This window comes from Theobroma cacao, chromosome 3 (assembly GCF_053813885.1).
Source record: "Theobroma cacao isolate CCN51 chromosome 3, ASM5381388v1, whole genome shotgun sequence".
NCBI classification, from domain to species: Eukaryota; Viridiplantae; Streptophyta; class Magnoliopsida; order Malvales; family Malvaceae; genus Theobroma; species Theobroma cacao.
Window position 1 is genome coordinate 31,319,112 of NC_142641.1, and position 22,645 is coordinate 31,341,756.

Here is a 22,645-nt window from a genome sequence, read left to right on the forward strand (position 1 = left end):
GACCAAAATTGACCAAACCAATGCTCTAAGATGACCGACTGATCATCATGGAAAATCGATAAGATTGAAACCAATCATGGTTTGATCGATTTTGATCAGCTATAGATTTTTTTAAGGTTTGGGTTTAAATGGCCCAAGACAAAAAATAACTAATTGGCCCATACTTTCATTTATATGAGGATTTGAGCTTAATTGGATCAATTTGACAATTTCATTTTGTTTCAATAGGTAGTCTAGTCCATATAATTTATTGTTTAATAAAAAAAGTAAACAATTAAGCATCACATAATTTATTTTTTAGTAAAAAAATCAAACACTATATAATTTATTTTTTAGTAGAAAAATAAACATTGTGCCTTAAACAAAAAAAGAAAGAGAGAAAGATTCAAACATTGGGTACAAACATAGAGTAAAGTGCAAACAAGAACCTTGTAAATAAATGGTTAAGTAAGATTGAGGTAGTCGATGAGGTGGGTAAAGGCAACTGATGGGTAGGGTAGATGCAACACGATAACGGTAAAGTAGCAGAAGGCAAGTGAATATGAGGGGAGGGTTTTTAATTTTAAAGGCTTTGTTTAGGATTTGAAAGTAAGAAATGGTGCCGATCGGGGGAAGGAATGGAAATGGGGAAGGGATAGATATTTAATGAAACCTATGATAGGAATTCCCCCTACCCATATACAAAAGGTAATTAAAAAAAATACATCGATTTTTCAATCAGTTTAGAGGGGAAAAGTCCCTTTTGGCAATCGAACCGATCAGTTGAAGAAATCAACTGCCACAACTGGTGTCACAATCAACATTGAATAACTGACCCATTTGGAGCGAAAATCGTCGATTTCGATCGATTGTCTAACACTTTGCTATAACTTTCATAATGTAACTCGTTTTTGCTTTTGGTATGCATCTAATTTTTTAGGTGCATGTCCATCGTCTATTTAATCCATAACTTCTTTTATTTTTTGGTTATTGTGAATATATAATTCACATTTACAAAAACTAATTACAACAATTTTATGGTCTTTTCTTGAGCTTGATCTCTTCATTTTCCTTCTTTGTTCTTTTTAGTTTTAGATAAATGTAAAATTTTTTTCTAACTTTTCTTGTCGTAAAATTAAACTTTAGTGGTTGAAAAAGAAGGGCTACTGATGGTGATTAATATGGTGCTACCATTTGCTGTTGGTTTAAATGATGGGTAAACCTTGTTTGTCATGGTCGGATAGGAGGAAAATTACGAGGGAAAAAATTAAAAAATATTAAAATCAAATATAAATTAATTTAATAATTAAAAAAATAAGAATAAAATACTCTTACCTCTTAGGTTTTGATCAAAATTACATGAAAATTCATTAATTTTAAAAATGAATACTTCGTCTCAAAAAAATATCTTCCGCTCGACATATAAGTTTATTCATTAGTTAACCGTTAGTGTTTCTATTAGTTTGATGACGTGATAATATTAAAAAAATTAAATTTACTCTTTATTAATTTTAAAAATTACTATTATATAATTTTATTAATTTTTTTATTAATTTAAAAAAAAAAGAGAGAGCCCCGATCAAGTTGGTGTTCCTTTGGAGAACTTGATCGGGGCTCCGGTGCTTCCAAGGAGCATCAATCTGGTGCTCTCCATAGGTGGTCAGTCGGTGCAAGGAATGCCATCGGTCGGCTCAAAAGAAAAAAAGCAATAGAAAAAAAAATATTTTAGATATTTCATATTTAACATTAACATCGTTTAAATATTTGAGATAAAGTGTTTATTTTAAAAGTTAATAAAATTTTGTGTAATTTTGATTAAAACTTAATAAGTGAGGGTATTTTGCTTAAAATATAACATGTGATATTTTGTGAGAGTTGACATAAAAAATGAAATAAGAAACAACGGACGATAAATTTTGATTGGGTGTTCTGAAGGAAAAAAAAAAGAATTTATATAATTTTGATCAGCCTTTAGATTGAGAAAATGAGGTGTTTACAGCTGACATGGCAAAATCTGAGTCGTTGCCTGGGTAGAAATATGAAACTCTAGCTGCTCTCTGTTTGCTAGCATGTCTCCCTATTCCAGAACCCTAGGGAAAACACCAAAAAAATTCAAATTGGAGATCAGTCTCTGGGTACTTTTTGTTGGGATTGCGTTGCAATGCAGTAACTTTTTCTGGGTATTTTCAGGTATTTATTTTCTAATAGTTGTACCGTCTTTTTGATAGTCTTCGCACTTATGAAATGGTTATGGCGTTGGCTCTTTTATTTGGTTGCTGAGAAAAGGGAAGAAAAGATGAGAATTTGTGAATTCATTTTACTTGTTTCCAATATTATCCTAGTGTTAGCCTTAATGAATTTGTTTTTTTTTATTTGCCAAATATTGAAGTTTAGAGCTTTTCACATTTGAAAGGGGTTTGCTTTTCAATTATTGGTTTTTCAAATTGCAGACAAATGATCTTACTTTTTTGGTTTTTTTTTTTTTGGGTATTAGGACAACTTGAAGCTCAAAGTGAGAAGAAGAGCAGAAGACCTTCAAATGTCAATTGATGTAATGTGTTTACGTGGTGTTAGATTTTTGGTTTTGGAATGAGTCCTGCATTACTTCCTAAACATGTAGCTGCAGTTGTAAAATACCAAAAAGATCCGCTCAAAGCGCTTGAAATTTTCAATGCGGTAAAGAAAGAAGTTGGGTTCAAGCACACTTTGTTAACCTATAAGTGCATGATTGAGAAGCTTGGGTGTCATGGGGAATTTGAGGCTATGGAGAATGTGCTCGTAGAGATGAGAATGAATGTAGATAGCAGTCTGCTTGAAGGAATTTTCATTGGGTGCATGAGAAATTATGGACGGAAACAGAAAGTTCAAGAAGCTATTGATGTGTTTGAGAGGATGGATTTTTATAATTGCGAGCCGACGGTTCTATCATATAATGCCATAATGAATATTTTGATTGAATATGGGTATTTTAATGAAGCCCACAAGGTGTATATGAGAATGAGAGATAAAGGGATTGTTCCTGATGTGTACACTTTCACAATTAGGATAAAGTCATTTTGTAAGACAAGGAGGCCTCATGCTGCTCTGAGGCTTCTTAGAAGCATGCCTTTACAGGGATGTGAGATAAATGCAGTTGCTTATTGTACGATAGTAGGAGGGTTTTTTGAAGAGAACCATCAGGTGGAGGCATATGAGTTGTTTGATGAGATGCTTAGGCTGGGAATTTCTCCAAATATCACTGCATTTAATAAACTTATACATATTCTTTGCAAGAAGGGGGATGTTCAAGAAAGTGAAAAGCTGCTGAACAAGGTTATGAAGAGGGGTGTATTTCCAAATTTATTTACATTTAATATCTTTATCCAAGGGCTTTGCAGAAAAGGTGCACTTGCTGAGGCTGTTAGTCTATTGGGTAGTGTGACCAGGGAAGGTCTAATGCCAGATGTTGTTACGTACAATACCTTGATATGTGGCTTGTGCAAGAATGGCAAGGTTGCAGAAGCTGAAAGATTTTTGCATAAAATGGTGAATGAAGGTTTGGAGCCAGATGGTTTTACGTACAACGCTGTAGTTGATGGATGTTGCAAATTGGGGATGATACAATATGCAGATAAGATTCTCACTGATGCAATTTTTAAGGGTTTTGTTCCTGATGAGTTCACCTATTGTTCCTTGATTAACGGGTTATGCCAGAATGGTAGGATGGACCGAGCTGTGGCTGTATTTAATGAGGCTTTGGGAAAGGGATTAAAGCCTAATATTATTATGTATAACGTTCTCATCAAAGGGTTGTCTTTGCAGGGACTCATTTTGCAGGCTTTGCAGCTGATGAATGAGATGTCAGAAAATGGTTGTAGTCCCAACATATGGACTTACAATATTGTCATAAATGGATTATGCAAGATTGGCTGTGTCTTTGATGCTAATAATTTGCTGAATGATGCGATTGCCAAAGGCTACATTCCTGACATTTTTACATTCAATACTTTGATTGATGGTTATTGCAAGCAGTTGAAAATGGAAAATGCAATTGAGATTCTAAATCAAATGTGGAACTATGGTGTCACTCCTGATGTGATCACATATAACTGTGTGTTGAATGGTCTCTGCAAAACTTCTAAGTCAGAAGATGTGATAGAAACATTTAAAGCTATGACAGAGAAGGGGTGCATTCCCAATGTAATCACATATAATATACTTATAGAGAGCCTCTGTAAAGCTTGGAAATGTAATGAAGCATTGAACTTACTTGAGGAAATTGAAAAAAAGGGTCTGGCTCCAGACATTGTTAGTTTTGGTACACTGATCCATGGCTTTTGCAGTAATGGAGACTTGGATGGTGCATATAAGCTGTTTAGAAGAATGGGACAAAGATACAAGGTTTCTTTTACAACAGCGACATACAATATCATGATTAATGCTTTTTCTGAGAAGCTAAAGATTAATACGGCAGAAAAGCTTTTCCATGAAATGGGTGAAAATGGGATTGCCCCTGACAGTTACACTTATCGTGTCATGATTGATGGCTTCTGCAAAACAGGAAAAATTGATTCTGGTTATGATTTCCTTCTGGAAAAGGTTGAGAAAGGGTTCATTCCATCTTTAACAACATTTGGACAGGTTATAAATTGTCTTTGTGTAGAGGATAGAGTTCATAATGCAGTTGGTCTCATCCACCTAATGGTAGGAAAGGGTATAGTTCCTGAGGTTGTGAACACAATTTTTGAGTCAGATAAAAAGATTGGTGCTGCTCCTAAGATTGTTGTAGAAGATTTATTGAAAAAGGGCCACATAACTTATTATTCTTATGAGCTTCTTTATGATGGAGTTAGAGATAAGAAGCTACTAAAGAAGCTTCAAAGTAGGTAATCTCATGATTCATTATGTTGATAAATCAGTTTTGTGATTAGATAGTGGAAACGCTTGTGGCAACCAAAAAGAAGTCGCAGGAGCATTTAGTACTCTGCTTCAATTCCATCAATTCTTACTTCAAGTGTGCACATCTTTCTCAGTCAATGTGATAAATGTTTTCTTGGCTGTTCAGGTTGAGCAAAAAGGATAGAACTAGTTATTGACAACCACTTTTCTTAAGATATCAAGAGTAGCCATTCTGCATGTTATCATTGTGCTTCGATTCTAGTTCAAACTTTCTAAACATCCATGATATGGTGGTGCTGGTGCATTTGTTGTCGAACACTGAAAATGTTTAGCTCATCATGCTTCTAACATAAGCAGGTGGCTAACATAGCCTGTCAGTGTTTGTGATGATCATTAAGGTGACTGCATGCAATTAGCATTTTCCTCCCAAAACATCACTAGGTTACCTTATGTTAGTTTAAATTTAAAAGTTAATAATATAGGTAAGCCTCATCGATGAATTAGCTGTAGGCTTGCAGTACATTGCTGTGTTGTTGTAAATGCTGGTTTAAGTCCTTACATTTGCCTAGTATTTGGATCATGCTGACAAGCTGCTATACTTGGCTCTTCATTTGCATGAGTTTACACTATTGAAATCACGTCATCTTTCTTGTCATAGGTTCACTCCAATGTTATTCATGACTTGTATTATATTGTTACAAATTGTTCAATGTCTTGTGTCTGGGTTAATAGTGGATATTTTATACCGCAAACAAGACACTTGATTGTATGTCAATGAAATTAAAGGTGGAAACACCTGTTCTTTCCAGTGTTTACTGTTTGTACATGATCTTCTCTGATGATTAGTTTCCTAGTGAATTGGACTTGAAGAAGCTGCGAGTCCACGATTCAGAACCAGGGCTCCCGAGATTTCAAGTCCAAATAAGTCCTTCAAAGCTTGCAGATGAAGATGTACTAAACTGTGGAGAATAAAGGCCTTTTTTTTTTTGGTTTCTTTGTCTTTTGGTCACAAGAATGTCTGTAAAGTGCACTACAATAATAAAGAGACGATGTGGATCAAAGAAAAATTTAAAAGTGCATCCTTTGTAATATTGACTTGGCACAATGTTTTGCTTGTACCAGAAGGAGTGACGAATAAAAAGGCCGAACAGTTGATTGCCATAGATGTCAACTGAGTGAGTGTACCTCATGTCAGCTGCTTACAATGGCAAGATTCATAAAAAGAGTTCTTTGAAGTCAAGATATCCAGATTCTTGTGAGCATTTTTCTTTCGACAAAAAATGTACAACAATGCTTGAGAACCTGCTCGATAATTCGACATTTCCGTGTATTTTTTAGTACTTCTCAATCAAAGCTCAAGGAGCTTGGTCATGGCAATTGTCAATCTCTTCTTGGTTGAGTACAATAGTTTTGATAAAAAACGATGTTGTATGTTGTATGTTTTGCATTAGAATGTCATGAAATTCATTACTAGTTGTAGTATCACTACATAATTTAACATTGCACCTTTATAGCGTAGAATCAGAAGAGTCTGATATTGATTAAATCGTATTATTAGAACGTTTGAAGGTTAGAAATCGATTAAAATATTTTAATTTACGTTAAGTGTTATAAATTATTTGTTCAAGACTTACTTTGTTTTCAATATCAATCCTCGTATTTGGTAATGGAAGAGATGAAATGAGAGTTAAGAAAACATATACTTAATACTATAGAGTGAATGATAAAGACCCGTTGAATTTTTATTTTTTTAGAATTGACTTGTAAAGTCAATCAAATGAATTTTAAGGATGGGCACTGACGATTGTAGATTTTTGATCGCTTGTTTGCAAATGAAGTGTGGATAAAAAGCTGTAAATATTAACATTTTACATTTTAAAACAAATTTAAAATAAATATTTATTTTTGTCAAGAATGGGATTCGAACCCATGCCCTTTCGGACCAGTACCTGAAACTGGCGCCTTAGACCAACTCGGCCATCTTGACATTTTTGACTACACGGTTGGTTTTTCTTTAGTTGTACTCACTAAAGCTTTAAATTTGACGTGTTGGCGCTTATTCAAAAGCCTGGTCTCAGAAGAAGAAAAGGATCATCCGCAAATTCACCCTCTGAAATGCGTTCTGTTTTCAACATAAAAATCCACACCCAACTCTATTATTCTTCTTATAAATTTATATCAAGTCTAGCTGCAATTGAAAACCCATCCATTTACAGAGTAGAAAATGATGACAAAAATCCCACTTTTTTTAATACTTCTAACTTTTTCATTGATTACAAAAGATTGAGGCAGTACACTATCAAAAGTACCAAACTTTTACATACCCATCTGCTAAAAACATCAAAACTTCAATCCAATATCTTTGTTGCAAATTCTTTGCTTGATGGGTACTGCAGATGTGGTTCTATGGAGGAAGCAATCAAGTTGTTTGATCAAATGTCTGAACCAAACATAATTTCATGGAATACTATGATTTCTGGTTATAATTACAACTATCTGTTAGAGGGTTCTTGGGTATGGTTTCTTAAAATGCGGTTTTCGGGTTTTGAACCTGATGAGATTACTTATAGGAGTGTGCTTTCAGCTTGTGTTGCTATGAGAAGTACTAGCTTTGGCAAGCAGCTTTACTCAGTTACAATGAAAAATGGGTTCTTTTCAAATGGATATGTACGTACTGGAATGATTGATTTGTTTTCAAAATGTTGTGTCTTTGAGGATGCTCTGAGGGTGTTTTATGATGTTTCATGTTGTGAGAATGTGGTTTGTTGGAATGCTATTATATCTGGAGCTGTTAGGAGTGAAAAAAATTGGGTTGCTTTGGATCTTTTTGTTCAAATGAGAAAACAGTTTTTGATGCCAAACAGTTTTACTTTCTCAAGTGTTTTGTCTGCTTGTGCTGCACTCAAAGAGCTTGAGATTGGAAAAGAGGTTCAGGGGTGGATCATTAAATGTGGTGTGGTAGATGTCTTTGTGGGAACTGCCTTGACTGACTTGTATGTCAAGTGTGGAGACATGGAAGAAGCTGTGAATATGTTTTCATGGATGCCTACACGAGATGTGGTTTCTTGGACTGCTATCATTTCTGGATTTGTGCAGAAGGATGATTTGCTCAATGCCCTTGAATTTTTTAAAGAAATGAGATATATGAAAGTGGAAATAAACAACTATACTGCTACCAGTGTAATTTCTGCTTGTGCTAAACCAGACATGATTGAAGAGGCAAAACAAATCCATTCGTGGATTATTAAGAGTGGATTTTATATGGATTCGGTGATACAAGCTGCTTTGGTAAACATGTACTCAAAAATAGGTATAATTGGTTTGGCTGAAATCGTCTTTAAGGAGATGGAAAGTATAAGGAGCCAAAATACATGGGCTGTGTTGATTTCTTCTTTTGCTCGAAAGCAAAGTTTTCAACGGGTAATTGAATTGTTACGGACAATGTTAAAAGAGGGTCTGAGACCAGATAGGTTTTGTACTTCTAGTGTCTTTAGTGTGATAGAATGCATAAACCTAGGGAGGCAGATGCACTGTTACACTCTTAAAACTGGGTTGATCTTTTATCTTTCTGTTGAGAGTTCTCTTTTTACAATGTACTCAAAATGTGGTAGTTTAGAGGACTCTTTAAAAGTATTTCAGAATATTCCTGTCCGTGACAATGTTTCATGTGCTTCAATGATTGCTGGTTTTACAGAACATGGCTATGCAGAACAAGCTGTTCAACTCTTTAGAGACATGTTATCTGAAGAAACCAAACCTGATCAAATGACTCTAACGGCAACTCTTTCTGCTTGTTCTTCTCTTCATTGTTTGCATAAAGGCAAGGAAATTCATGGTTATGCAATTCGTGCAGGGTTTGGGAATGAAACACTTATATGTGGTGCAGTTATAACTTTATACACTAAATGTAGCGCACTAGGATTAGCAAGAAGGGTATTTGACATGCTTGTCCAAAAAGATCTTGTATCATACTCTTCTTTGATTACTGGGTATGCACAAACTGGTTTAATTGAAGAGGCAATGTTGCTTTTTTGTGCAATGATGAAGTCTAATTTGGCAGTAAACTCTTACACACTTTCATCCATTCTTGGTGCTAGTGCACTTTCAAACAAATCAGGTGTTGGGACCCAACTGCATGCTCTTGTTATAAAATTGGGTTTAGATTCAGAAGTTTCTGTTGGAAGTTCACTTGTTACAATGTATTCTAAATGTGGGAGCATTAGAGATTCCGAAAAAGCATTTGATGAGATTGATAAACCAGATTTGATAGGTTGGACAGCTATGATCTCAAGCTATGCTGAGCATGGAAAAGGTGTAGAGGCCTTAAGAGCCTATGAGCTCATGAGGAAAGAAGAAATCAACCCTGACCCAGTAACTTTTGTTGGGATATTATCTGCCTGTAGTCATAATGGGCTGATCGAGGAAGGCTACTACTACCTCAACTCAATGGCTAAAGAATATGGAATTCAGCCTGGTTACCACCACTATGCCTGTATGGTTGATATTCTTGGTCGGTTGGGGAAATTGAGAGAGGCTGAAAAGTTTATAAACAATATGCCTATTGAACCTAATGCTTTCATTTGGGGAACACTACTTTCTGCATGTAAAGTACATGGAGATGTTGAACTTGGAAGGCTAGCAGCAAAAAAGATTATAGAGTTAGAGCCATGCCATTCGGGACCTTATGTCTCTTTATCAAATATCTGTGCAGACATAGGTCAGTGGGAAGGAGTCCTGGAGATTAGAAGCCTGATGAATGGAACTGGGGTGAGGAAGGAACCTGGTTGGAGTTCTGTGTGAAATTCAATTATTCCTTGATTTGTGAGTCTGATTTGATCTTTGGCTTCAGTTACCCTGTGCGACAGTGGTTGTTTTCTTATAAGTCAGGCAGCTTTGAGCCTAATCAGCAGCCCAATATATTGTAGTTCCTCGTCATTGATATATGCAGTGGAGAATAATTGAGGTTTACGCAAGGAAAGACATTTGTAAATTGATGAATGCTAACACTCGACTTGTGTTGAGATGTAGTTTGGCTCAAACAAATTTGTTGCGTTTCTTCATTCTCCCAAAGGTGAAGCTACTCGCTACATTTACATGGAGAAGTCAGTTGGCTTGACCATATTTGATTACTTTCTATGTTATTCACATGTGGTAATCCTAATATTGGATTTGCATGAAGAGGTTAGTTGGCTTGACCAAAATCTTTTGACTTTCTCCAAAAGAATATTTTGGTACGGATGGGGCTTTATTCTTTCTTAGCTGTTTTGTGTTATTTGAACTGAAGTTCCATAGCTTCCCAGAAATTGACTTATTCTCAAGAAAAAAAAGCCATGCTTTTTTGGAATATAGACCTTAACAATCACATTCACATCCGATGTAGGATGGGGTATCATAGTTCATCAGAGAGAAAGACTTCCATGGTAGTATCACATTTAAAAAAAGGGTTAAATGTTTAACTGGCAACTTTTTTTGTTTATTGTTGGAATGATTTTTCTAAAGCAATATTCCCAGAAGCTAAATTGACAGTTTCATCTGAAATTAGTGAGATAGGAAATGGCTCTGATGGCTTTGCAAGTATATAGTTGTCATACCCTCAATTACCACACGACTACTATAACAGTAGCACTCCACAAGTGGATAAGTTGTTTACTGTTCCAATCTGTATTTAGAAACTCTCTTTGGTTTTCATTTTGCGTAAATAATTTCCTCACCAAATGAACATGATGTCAGTATATAGAAAGTCACAACCATGTCAAAGGAGAAAATCATGGTCATTAATATTTGTATATGTTACCGTTGCATAATTCCTGTAATTTTTCTCTCTGATTTCTCTGTTACATCCTCTTCTGGCCTATCATTGACCAGCATTTTTGTTTATACTCAGGATCAATTGGAAAAAAAAAATTACTGCTTTCTTCTCCAAAACTGGTCATGGCATCAAAGATATTTTGATTACTAGTAGTCATCTTGCATATGCTCAACTCTATTAATCTTTGGGGACTGGGGGTGTGAAAGAATCAATGCTATTAAATGAAAGTATCATCTGAACAAAATACAGCCCATAGCATCATTAATCACTATATCTTGCAATGGCTTCACATCTTTAGTTATTTTTGTCTGAGGGGAATGAATTCCTATCTGACTTCTGTATTCATTTTTATTTTCAGCCAGTTTCTGGGAATCCTCCTATGGAATGGATATGCAGGAGGTGCCTAGTTATAGACATCAATTACTCAAAGTTGTAAAACTTGTCAAATTATTCCGGTCCACAAGTGAAATTAAATGGGCAATGTTTTATCCTGATAATGCCATGTTGATGATAGCTTTTGATTCCAACCATCAGTCTTAAAGGGGCTTGGAGTGTTGAAACTAAGGAGGAAAAGCTGCAAAGAATATGCTAAGCTGCTGGGAGCCAAATTATCTTCAAATGCAAAAGTGGTTATACTCTATTTAGCTAACTTTAATGAATATATATATATATATATATATGTGTGTGTGTGTGTGTGTGTGTGTGTAGTTACACCTGTCCGGTGGTGCCTGCAGGACCATGTTTTTGCATGTCTGGCATAGGTTAGTTCATGATGTTCATAAATGTCTTGCAATCTGTGATTGCTTGCAGACAATTTTATTGTCACTCAAGCGAATCAGATCAACATTAAACAAAGATAATGTCATCTCCCTTTTTTATTTTTTTGGTAAAGGCATATTCATCAGTTGTCCGCAATATCTATGTACTGTGAAGCCTCATTTTGAGACAAGTAAGGTGTTCTTATTGGTTAGTTTTTTTGTCAAGTTAGTCGTGTGATTAACAGTATTAATCTCCATACGCTAAAATAGCTGATTGTAATTTTTTAAACTTTAAGGTGAAATCCATTAAGGTCATTTGCTTAATGGATATGACTAGTTAGTCATTTGTTTTAAGGTCACTACTTCAAGTGTAGGCTTTAAAATCTTTTGACACATATTAAACTTAGAACAATCTTGATAAATAATGTACTGAGAAACTGTAACTCCTGCTTAATAATTCATCAATTATTAGCATAATTTTTTTTATAATGTCATCAAATAATTTATGATGATATTATCTACGTCATAAATGAATACAATTCTCATTAAAATATAATATATGTGAAATAATAATTAAAATAAACAAAAATACTAATATAGGGTTTTAGGGGGATATGTTTAACAACAAAATCGAAATCATTAAAGACAATTTAAATGAAGCTCATTCATATCTGCATTAATAATGTCTTTGTATAGGTGCATTATGTTGAGCTTTGTACAGGTCATGTTTTTCATTTTGTCAGGATCCACTTTTGTAAGATCAAAAATGTTTGTGTTGGTTCAGCGCTTTGAACAAGGACGCTGCCTGGTTTTTGGGGTTGTTGTCCCGGGTTTAAGATGCTAGGAGGACTTTATGAATGTGCAGAGTGTGTTGTGATTATGATGTTTAGGGTCTGGGGTGTTTCTGCAGCTGGGGCTGTATCAATTGTATAGAGTTTAGGGTTTTCTCTTTTGGAAGGATTTTGTTATGATCTTCTGTAATCTAAGAATATTAGAGCAAAATCATTGACCAGAGGTGAATGTTTGTTCCCTCTGTTATGAATACAATTGAACTTTAAAAAAAAAAAAAAACCAATGGCTTTGTACCAAACCTCTTTACTTGTTTGACATGAAAGCAACAGTCTGACAGGGAAAGGATATAGCTCTGTAATTGCAAAAATAAAGATTAGTTTTCTCATTAACTGAAATGAATGCAAAAAGTTTATCTTTTTTGTGGCGGTCTTCAGCCTTTGGAAGATAAATATAAGAGGATTCATTTGTCTGGCACTTATTTAAGACAAATAGAGAGAGCCATGAAATGGAAACCAAACCCCGTAGTGGGATGGAAACATCAAAATTGTATTACTGCTTTAAGAAGTCAAGCCGAAGAAGATTTTAAGAGCCTTCTCTCTAACAAATTTACTAAGTGTTACTGCCTTGTCATGAGTAGGGGCCAACTCTTTCACCAAGGCAGCTCGTTGATAGCTCTCAACCAGGAGAATATCAGCGGAGTTCTTTCTGGGTCTATAATTTTCATGTCAAGAACATCTTCTTGAAGTTTGTAGGGTTTAAGCAGGAACAAATCATAATTTCTAGGATTCCCATGCTTTCATTGCTGATCGAAGGAGTTCCATCGGAAGAAAGTCCTTCATTCCCTCTTCAAGCACTTGTACTTTCTCCAACAGTTCCTTGATGGCTTTTTCCTGTACCTCTCCACAAGTTTTCACCACTGTAAGCAGTCTCACATGGCTGCACATAAGAATGCTGAGTTAGTCTATCTGTTTTAATATGCTCAAAGTTTTAGTGGCATCTTGTTTTCATTAGCTTAACAATATTCCACTATATAAGCTATTATGTTAACTGGTGTGAACAATTCACATTTATCATCTTACATTAAATGAAATGCATAAAAAGGAAAAAAAAAGATCAGTAATGCACAAATTAGCTTTTAACCTTTTGCTAGATGAAGTTGGTCCAGAAGCGACCTTTGGCTCTTTTGTAAGGATCCTCAGGCAAGAGTTGAGGGATATTCATCCAGGTTTCATCGATGTATACTATTATCCAGAGCGATTCAGCAAAGGGTATTCCATTGTGAGCAAGAACTGGACCTTTCTGGTGGACAGGGTTGTACGTTAGGAGCAAAGGGCTTTTGTTCTTAAAATGTTCTTCCACACACTCGCAAGGTATGCCTTTAAGCTTGAGATCCAATTCTACTCTCCCAGCATAAGGAGTGCATCACATTCCATGTAGGGTCACTTTGTTTTCCTTTTCCAAATCTCTGTCTCCACTTGGATCTTATGTTCATCTTTGTGGAAGCACTCTACAGACTTGCAGCCATCGTCCTTAACTTGCAGTGCACATCAAGTCTTTTGCTCACTCATCCAAAAAGGTCGATGGTCTGGACTGAGTAAGCCGCCAGTCACATTGTCATATTAAAGAATAAAGCACCTAGTACAACTCTGTCACATAAAATAGAAAATTAGACATAGCTTTCAGAGGTTGGTGAAAAGCAGATGACACAAAACTCCAGTTGATCTGAATTATCCATAATATTTCAAAATTTGAAAAATGAGATTAGTGATGTGTTTTGTTCTCTGTTTTTAAATGATAAGGTACTTGACTGAAATCTCAGTTTTGGTAGCACAAATAGTCAGACTGTCCCACATGTATAGTTAAATATAACTGCCTTGAATAGCAAGTAACTGATCCTTTGATCCATTACTAGTCAATGAGCTTATCACTGATGCAAATCACATGAACGCTTCATTGATCTTAATTCTTTAAAGGGCTGTGGTTAGGACGGAGAATACTTTAAGCTAATTAGCACTTGTTTTATGGTTATTTGACTTTTGGCCTGTGACTGGCTAAAGGCATGGACTAAACCTTTTTTGGTTTTCCCTTTTATCTTTCATTTGGTGGTTAGATGTGGAAAAGGTTGACAAAAATCTCTATAGAAGTTTGCTTAAACTCTCTAAATAGCCATGAATGAGATTATCAGATAGACAAGGAAAGCTTTTAAGAGAAAGAGAAATTAAGAGATGGGAGAAGAAAACAAAGTGATACTACATGGGGTGTGGGCTAGCCCTTTCAGCAAGAGAGTGGAACTGGCTCTGAAGCTTAAAGGCATACCTTTTGAGTACGTTGAAGAAGATTTGCAGAACAAAAGCCCACAGCTCCTCCGGTGCAATCCTGTTCACAAGAAGATTCCTGTTCTTGTTCATAATGGAAAGCCAATTGCTGAATCGCTCGTCATCCTGGAATATATTGATGAAACCTGGAAGAACAGCCCTCGTCTCCTGCCCAAGGATCCATATAAAAGAGCCAAAGTTCGGTTCTGGACCAGCTTTGTCCAGCAACAGGTTAGCGAATATTCTTTGCATTTCTGTCTTTATAGTTTATAGGGACATCGCTTAAACTCACTACTGAAACAGAGTTGCTCTGGTTTTGTTGGAATGAATTATATTTGATACTTAATAGGAGAAAATACTAAAAATATGATTTTATTGAAATTAATGTTCAAGCTAATATAAGGACTAATGCTTATTTTCTTAAATGCAGCTGTTTGATACAATGTTCACAGTGACCAAAACAGAAGGAGAAGCACAAAGGAAAGCGGTCAAGGAAGTTTCAGAAAAATTGCAGGTGCTAGAAGAGGGAATAAAAGAGTTGTTTCCAAATGGCAATCCCTGCATTGATAGCCAGAATATTGGACTCCTTGACATTGTAATCTTATCATTACTTGGCCCCCACAAAGTTCAAGAAGAAGTTCTTGGCATAAAGATCATCGATCCAGAGAAGACTCCATTGATATTCTCATGGCTGACAGCTATAAACCAGATGACTGTAGTGAAAGAGTCGACTCCACCTCATGACAAGTTGGTGGCGCTTCTTAAATTTCTTAAAGAGAATTCCCTCAAGTCTTCAGCTTAGTATCATATGGTGTTTTCTTGATGTTATTAGGCATTGTCTAGCTTTAAGTTCCTTTCATATGCCTCAAATAAGCAGCAGTAAAGGCCATATCATCTTTGTGGTTAGATTGTTTGATACTTGATAAATTTGGTTGGAATATTTTTATATTTATTCAGGATGAATTTTCATCATAATATTGTGAAGAAGTTTTTAAGAAAACTAATTCTGGAAAAATGATGAGCATTGTTGTCTAATTTTCACAGACGTGCACGTTATCCCTGTAGATACTAGATTTTGGTTAATACTGTTACTCTAAAGAATTACGTTACAATATAATGTTGTACAGAGAACAACCAGAACAAGTGAAGTGCTACTTCACACTGAATAAGTAAAACAAGTAGAACACTACTCCATATGGAACAATTAATGCAAGTAGAACAACTATTTCGAATAGAATAACCACTTCATTTGGATGACAGTGAAAGCAACTCGGAATAAGTGGCAGGGTTCATGGGTTACTTTTATCTTGGGATGTTCCAGAGAGTTTGGCTTGGTGGCTCAGATATGGAGGTAGTTAAGAGGTCTTCCTCTTAACCCTTTCCTGAAGTACAAGTGTTTCACCATCTTACCTTGTTCTCGTATACTTATTCATATACAGCTTATTCTCTTATACTTATTCTCGTACAATTTATTCTTGTACACCTCTTTTCCATTACCTTTACTTGAGAACAAGTCTTACTACATCCAATTACAGTAACGATTACTTACATTAATATTCTTCATAATAATGTTATTCATTAGGCGCATTAAAGCCTATTCTTATGTAACCGTCACTTTTAGCACTATATATAGAGCCTCACAATTCATTTGGGAGGACTCTTCTCTTCCCCTCCAAGCTAACACATTCTCAACTTGAGAGCTCCTCTCTCTAAATTCTCTCTCTAATTATCTTGTACTCTCTAAGTCTTTTAAGTCTTTTCTTATTGTCTTCCACCTGCCACAGCACTTAGTACTTCAGGAACTGCTTCAATCTTCCTCTCTGCCGCCTCTGGCACATCCTTTTACTTGTTTGCAACACTTCCTCTCCCTATCACAAGAACCCCTTTTACATTTTGGCGACTCCACTGGGGAGGAGTGATTGCATTAAGCAAAAGCTTACTAGAAAAACTTTGCATTATTGGAAGAAATAGACAGTTCCTTTAGTAACCAAGATGCATCTATTCCAACCTACATCCAAAAGCTGATGAAAATGATTTAGGCTTCTTAAGAGAGAATGCAAATGTTAAAAGACAACAATAGGCGGATGTTGGAGACCATATCTCAACTTGTATCCTTCACTTCCACCATTTTTCAAGCTCAATCTGTACACTTTAATGAGAATTCACCTGATGAAGTCATTCCTCTAGTTACAAACACTAAGGGGAATGAAGGAAATGGAGAAACTACAATTAATGTGGATGTTTAGGGAAGAGTTCTTTTTCTTTACTCAAGAGAAAGTTAATCTCTTTGATTTGGGAATAGAATATCAAAAGTCCAGAGAAGACCTCATGGAATACATCTAACACTTTAGAGAAAGGGTGTTGGATATACAAGAGTCTTATGATGAAAAGGAGTTGGTGATGATTTGCATTCAAAAAAAATGTTTGACGAGTGTAGGCTACACTAGCAGAATTTACCTCTTCCAACTTTTGCTACCTTAATGGAAATGGCAAGAAGAACCAATAATACGATTCTCAAACAAAAGAGAGCTACTTGCTTCGATAGAAAGAATACTCCAAGAGTGAATGCAATTTAAGGAAGAGGTAGAGAAAGAAGAGATCCTTTTTAGAAGGAAATATTCCATAAGAAAATGCAAGCAGAATAGTTATTGATTGAGAACAACACGGTCCAGAACAACTCGCTTTCTGCTTATGTATGATATTTCTATGACTTTAACTCTTCATCGCTTTATGAATTGCAATTTGACAGTAAAAAAAATTCATATTCAGCCGCTAGCTTTATCGCTTATATTTTGGCTGTAATTATATTATACTATTGGTCGCAAGCTTTATTGCTTATTCTTTGACCATAGTTCATCATTCTTACTTTAGCCGTAAGCTTTACTGCTCATATTTTGGCTGCAATGATATTCTACTTTTGGTCGCAAGCTTTATCGCTTATTCTTTGACCATAATTTATTATTCACATTCCAGCCGCTAGCTTTATCGCTCATAATTTGGCTGTAATGATGTTATGCTATTGGCCGCTAGCTTTATCGCTCATTTCTTGGCCCTAGCTTATTACTCACAAATTGGCCGTAGCTCTTACGCTTACTTATTTTAAGGGTTGAATTAACCTCCTTCATATCAAGTTAGAGTTTATCTCCTTGATGTAAAGTTGAGAGTTCCTTTTTGGCCACATACAATAATATGAAATGTAAACACATACGCAACAAGCGTATAGCATTATTATTATTGCAAAAGAAAAAGAAATATGATATATCAATAGCGGAGTACTAGCTCAAATGAGCTTTCAAAAAGAGTAAAAGAAAAGCAAAAAACTAGTCAATTACATACTCCATAGAGAAGAGTTATTATTGGCAAATACAACTAATTGCTCTTGTACTTCAGCTTCACGTTTTTTTAGTGAAGCTATCTTCGCTGCAATGTCTTCTAACTCATTCTCCAAGGAAGACTTGTTGAGAAAAATCTTGGTTTTAGATCTACAATCACTGAGGCACTCAAGCTTGAATCCAAAGTTACAAGCATCATCGAAATCCTGTAACATCTGTTACAATTCCTCTGGTGAAGTACTCATTAGTGGAGCATGGGAAATGGCTAAAGCTCTACCCAACACTTCCATCATTAAGCAAATGACGTCTACGTTCTTTACAAAGGAGGTACTCCAAAACTCTCTCTCTATATTGAAAACATGCTCCAAGTATGCCACATACTCCAATGAAACTTGAAAGCCATGGAAGTCAACTTTCTTACCACTTTGTTTAGTATGTGCTACTTGAGTGCCAGAAGCACTACTTGCATCTCTGTGTTCTGGCACTGGGGAGGAAGAAGCACGAGAATTAATCGGAGTAGCTCTAGCATCATTAGTAACAACTCCAACATCATGAACAACCTCAATATTGGAAGTTGCTCCGACATTATTGATGACAACATCAAGAATAGCTCCAGCATCAACTCTAACATCAGGTACAATCTCAACAGCAGAAATAACTTCAGTGTTAGGAACAACCTCGGTATTAAGAATAGCCTCATCTTGAATAACCTGGGGAATAAAGCTATAAACATGATTTGGAAATAGAACATCCAAATCAAGGACATCATCAAAAGGGGCTAGCTCACCTTCACTTTCAGCTTCATCAACATCAACAGACTTATCATCAAATTCATCACTACGTTCAGAGTCACATGATTTTTCCTCAGTCTCAGCTTCAAAAGTTTCTTCCTCTTCAATCGAGTTAAGTTCTACTCTCACAGTTGTTTCTCTCTACAAAAAAAAAAAAAGTATGATGAGGGAATGAATTTAAAAAAAAAAAGTAAAAGAAGAAGTAAAAGATGAACTTACTTTTCGATGCACATGTTCTGTTTGATGAGTAAGAGCGCGAGGAGCATCATCTTCTTCTTCATTTACATTTCTTTTCTTTTTGAGAGAAATCAAGTGTAAGGATACATCGGAGTTACTTATAAAAGGAGTGTAGAGACAAGCTCTGGGATTAGTCAAAAGAATAATAAAATATCTCCATTCTTCAACACACTCCATCCAAAAAGCAAACCATCCAGAAGTGTGGATACCAACTCTATCAAAAGCTGGGACAATACAACTTTTCAGTTTATCTGAACGGAGTGAAAGTCTTGTCATGAGAAATGAAGAAACACAAGAAGAAAAGCTGATAGGCTAAGAGGAGTCAGGTGGAGCTAGTTGGTCAAATCCAAATTGACGTGCCACTCTATAAGGAGAATACACTTCAACAGAACGAAAGTTTCTATCTCCACCAGAACTAAAACTCTCAATCATAGAAGGCAAATGGGAACTATGAACCCATATACAAAAGTTAATACCTCGTGAGCTCATTCTTCCAGATTGTAGAGGATGAAGGTCATAATAAATTGCAGGATCACCAAATCCATTTATAGGCTGCACATAAGGTCTGGGATCGAATTCTTTTGTAACATCCATCACTTCAAGAACATTACCCCTTTGTAGTCGATTATGCCATGCCCAAGCTCTATAGTTGTTTCTGGATAAAAGGTTATTCATAGAAAAAGATGCAAAAGGATATGCATTAGGCATGGGAGCACAAGTACCAAACCTTTCCCATAAGCACATCTAAATGAAGGAAACATCCACATAAGTCAAAACCTTGTAACGCCCAGCTGACTCAATAGTTTTGAGTTGGTATAAGTCTAATATCTTATATAGGGATCCTAAATACAGTGGAGCAAGAGGAAAGCGTATTCCCTTAACCATTTTTATTGCTAAAGGAACAACTGCTGAGGAGATACCATCATCTGGACACCTTGGGAGTACGTGTCGTGCCAACCAAAAAATTATTAAAGCTACTAGCTCATACTTATGGTTTGGGTACTCAAGAGAATCAATCTTAATTCCTTTAGCATTGAACTTTTTATAAAAAACCCCTATCCAATTGGAAAATCGTGCAACCTTCGAAGTTTTACTCAGACTCTTAAGTAGATCAAAGAAAAAGTCTCGAGTACATACCTCTTCTTCAGAAAGCTTAATAGAGTGAAAATCATCCTTTCCTATACAAGGAAGTTCCAAGAGAACACATACATCTTCTAGAGTGAAGGTAAATTCCCCCCATGCAATAATCATAGTATGAGAAAACGTGCTCCACCATCTATCCTTTTTTCTCAAACTCTTAAGTAGCACGCCACACATCTATCCTTTTTTCTCTACGAATATTGAGCTTAGAAGTGATACGTATAGCATCAAGTATCCCAGCAGAAGAGAGAAGTTTAACATAAGAAGGATTCTTCAATACCTTAGTTACCCATTCATCCCAACCATAAACAAATTGAGAATTGGACCCTAACTTAGTAGCAGAAAAGGGAAACTCACAACGTTCAAACCTGAATTTCAGAATAGATGGTCCTAGAATACCACTTCTTCTATGAGGAGGTGCTTCTGAGCATAAACGATTCCAATCATATCCAACAGACTCAGAGGGATGTTCGTCAACCTGTCTGGCACGAATGTCTCCCCAAAAACGATCTTCTCATCTTTCTCTAATAATTTCATCTTCCCAATTTTCAGGAACAGGAGGAACTTCACCACTCTTTCCTACTCTAATTTTCTTGGGAGCAACTAATTTGGAATCACTATTCTTCCTTTTATGTGCAGTGGTTTTCTTCCTTGTTGCAACTCTTCCAAGCTCACCATAATTGATCTTCGGAGGGACACGCGTCCTAGGCATAGAGGATGATGGAAAAAGCTGCCTACAAATATGATCATGAAAAAAAGAGATAAGTATACATACGTAATAATTTTTTTATTTTTACTTATTTATTATGCATAAAAAAAATCACAACCATAAAATAAAACAATAAAACTTATCAAAATTATAAATTTTTATATTATTATTATTATTTTATATGCAATATAAATAAATATATATAATAAATAAGTAAAACTTAAAAAAAATTTAATAATAATAATAATAACAAATAGATAAAACTAATATATATATATAACATTTTAAAAAAATATATAAAATAATTAAAGAACTCGCAACGTTTGTTGCGAGCTTTGTTAAAAAGAGCTCGCGGCTTCACTTAAAAAGTTTTTACTTTAAAAAGCTAGAGAAAGACATAATACAAGTCAAAGTCATAATACAAGCCCAAGTAAAAAAAAAAGCTGCACCAAAACATAAAACAAGGGTCAAAGTCAAATTATATTAAAAAAAAAAGAAAAAAGGAAGACATGCAGCTTTTGCCAACTTTTTACGCATTTACTAGTTTGTTTCTTTATTCTGGTATTTCTCCCTCCTGACATGCCGTTCGCTTTAATCTTTTTTCTTGACTTCTTTATTCTAATATTTCTCTTTTCTATTAAACACTATATGTCAAAATAAAAACAATAAATTATACTTAAAAATAAATAAATGAATTAAGAAGCCTATTACTCCAATTTGTTAGATCCAAAAGCAAATAGAAACCATAGCTACCTTGCAACGAGTCAGAGTAATAAAAGATTAAAACAAAGCCAAGGTAACATAAATATTCTTACTTTATGATTTTCTTTTATAATCAAAATATCTCATGCATGAAATTTTTTTTCTTTTTTCTCTTTCCTCATATTTTAATAAAAAAAAATTTTCATGAATGGGGCAACAAGTAAGAGAAATTCAACTAAAAAAAATTCAACTGATTGAAAACAAAATTAAAAAAAAAATTACAAGAAGAAGAAAAATTTACTTACTTGAAAAGATTCGCAAAAGAATCGACTTTACTCTAAAATTTGTTTTGCTTTACTTTGAGTATGAATGAAGAAAATTGTTCATAGCAACTTGATATTTATAAGCCATGTAGAATCAAGATTTTTATGAAAAAGATATTAAATATTATTGCATAATCAATAAAATATTACAAATGGAATCAAGGTTTTTTATGAAAAAGATATTAAATATTATTGCATAATCAATAAAATATTACAAAAGATATTGAAATTAAAAAATATGCAATCAAATATTACAAAAAGATATTGACATTACAAAAAAAAAATAGTATTACACCTTACACAAGATAGTAACATGTTACTATCTAAAGTATTACTAGCTAAGGTGTTATTGTCTAAAACAATACTGCCCAACGCATTACTACTCAAAATGATACAGTATAATACGTTATAGTACAAAAAAAAATTTACTTTAAATTAATACATAAGAATTATTTTTAACAATAAATTTTTATGCAGGAGGCAAAATGTAGATACTAGATTTTGGTTAATACTATTACTCTAAAGAATTACGTTACAATATAATGTTGTACAGAGAACAACCAGAACAAGTGAAGTGCTACTTCACGCAGAATAAGTAAAACAAGTAGAACACTACTCCATATGGAACAATTAATGCAAGTAGAACAACTATTTCGAATAGAATAACCACTTCATTTGGATGACAGTGAAAGCAACTCGGAATAAGTGGCAGGGTTCATGGGTTACTTTCATCTTGGGATGTTCCAGAGAGTTTGGCTTGGTGGCTCAGATATGGAGGTAGTTAAGAGGTCTTCCTTTTAACCCTTTCCTGAAGTACAAGTGTTTCACCATCTTACCTTGTTCTCGTATACTTATTCATGTACAGCTTATTCTCTTATAC

The 22,645-nt window shown here is 35.0% G+C and overlaps 3 protein-coding genes, 1 non-coding gene and 1 pseudogene across 8 annotated transcripts; 3 read left to right on the top strand and 2 right to left on the bottom strand.

The window, feature by feature from the left end:
• Positions 1 to 1,986: 1,986 nt before the first annotated feature.
• Positions 1,987 to 6,080, top strand: LOC18604667 (Pentatricopeptide repeat (PPR) superfamily protein). 4 transcript variants are annotated; one of them, XM_088805004.1, is made up of 3 exons: positions 1,987 to 2,169; positions 2,474 to 4,844; positions 5,704 to 6,080. In XM_088805004.1, the coding sequence occupies exons 2-3, from the start codon at positions 2,569 to 2,571 to the stop codon at positions 5,723 to 5,725; spliced, it is 2,298 nt and encodes a 765-aa protein (XP_088661130.1). In that variant the 5' UTR covers positions 1,987 to 2,169; positions 2,474 to 2,568; the 3' UTR covers positions 5,726 to 6,080. The 4 variants fall into 4 exon arrangements, with proteins under 4 accessions (XP_088661130.1, XP_088661128.1, XP_088661129.1 ...); XM_088805002.1 differs by having other exon boundaries at positions 5,712 to 6,080; XM_088805003.1 differs by having other exon boundaries at positions 5,728 to 6,080.
• Positions 6,081 to 6,763: 683 nt separating this feature from the next.
• Positions 6,764 to 6,844, bottom strand: TRNAL-CAG (transfer RNA leucine (anticodon CAG)). Its single transcript has one exon. It is a non-coding gene; the product is annotated as a tRNA-Leu (tRNA).
• Positions 6,845 to 6,946: 102 nt separating this feature from the next.
• OTP87 (pentatricopeptide (PPR) repeat-containing protein) lies at positions 6,947 to 11,557 on the top strand. Its single transcript, XM_018116889.2, has 2 exons — positions 6,947 to 10,038; positions 11,025 to 11,557. The coding sequence occupies exon 1, from the start codon at positions 6,973 to 6,975 to the stop codon at positions 9,655 to 9,657; it is 2,685 nt and encodes an 894-aa protein (XP_017972378.2). The 5' UTR covers positions 6,947 to 6,972; the 3' UTR covers positions 9,658 to 10,038; positions 11,025 to 11,557.
• Positions 11,558 to 12,773: 1,216 nt separating this feature from the next.
• On the bottom strand, positions 12,774 to 14,069 carry LOC108661167 (glutathione S-transferase U9-like; annotated as a pseudogene).
• Positions 12,862 to 15,546, top strand: LOC18604669 (glutathione S-transferase U9-like). Of its 2 annotated transcripts, XM_007037264.3 has the most exons (3): positions 12,862 to 13,586; positions 14,327 to 14,762; positions 14,962 to 15,546. In XM_007037264.3, exons 2-3 carry the CDS (start codon positions 14,442 to 14,444, stop codon positions 15,331 to 15,333), a joined length of 693 nt encoding a protein of 230 aa, XP_007037326.3. In that variant the 5' UTR covers positions 12,862 to 13,586; positions 14,327 to 14,441; the 3' UTR covers positions 15,334 to 15,546. The 2 variants fall into 2 exon arrangements, with proteins under 2 accessions (XP_007037326.3, XP_088661175.1); XM_088805049.1 differs by having other exon boundaries at positions 12,862 to 14,762.
• The last annotated feature ends 7,099 nt before the right edge of the window (positions 15,547 to 22,645 follow it).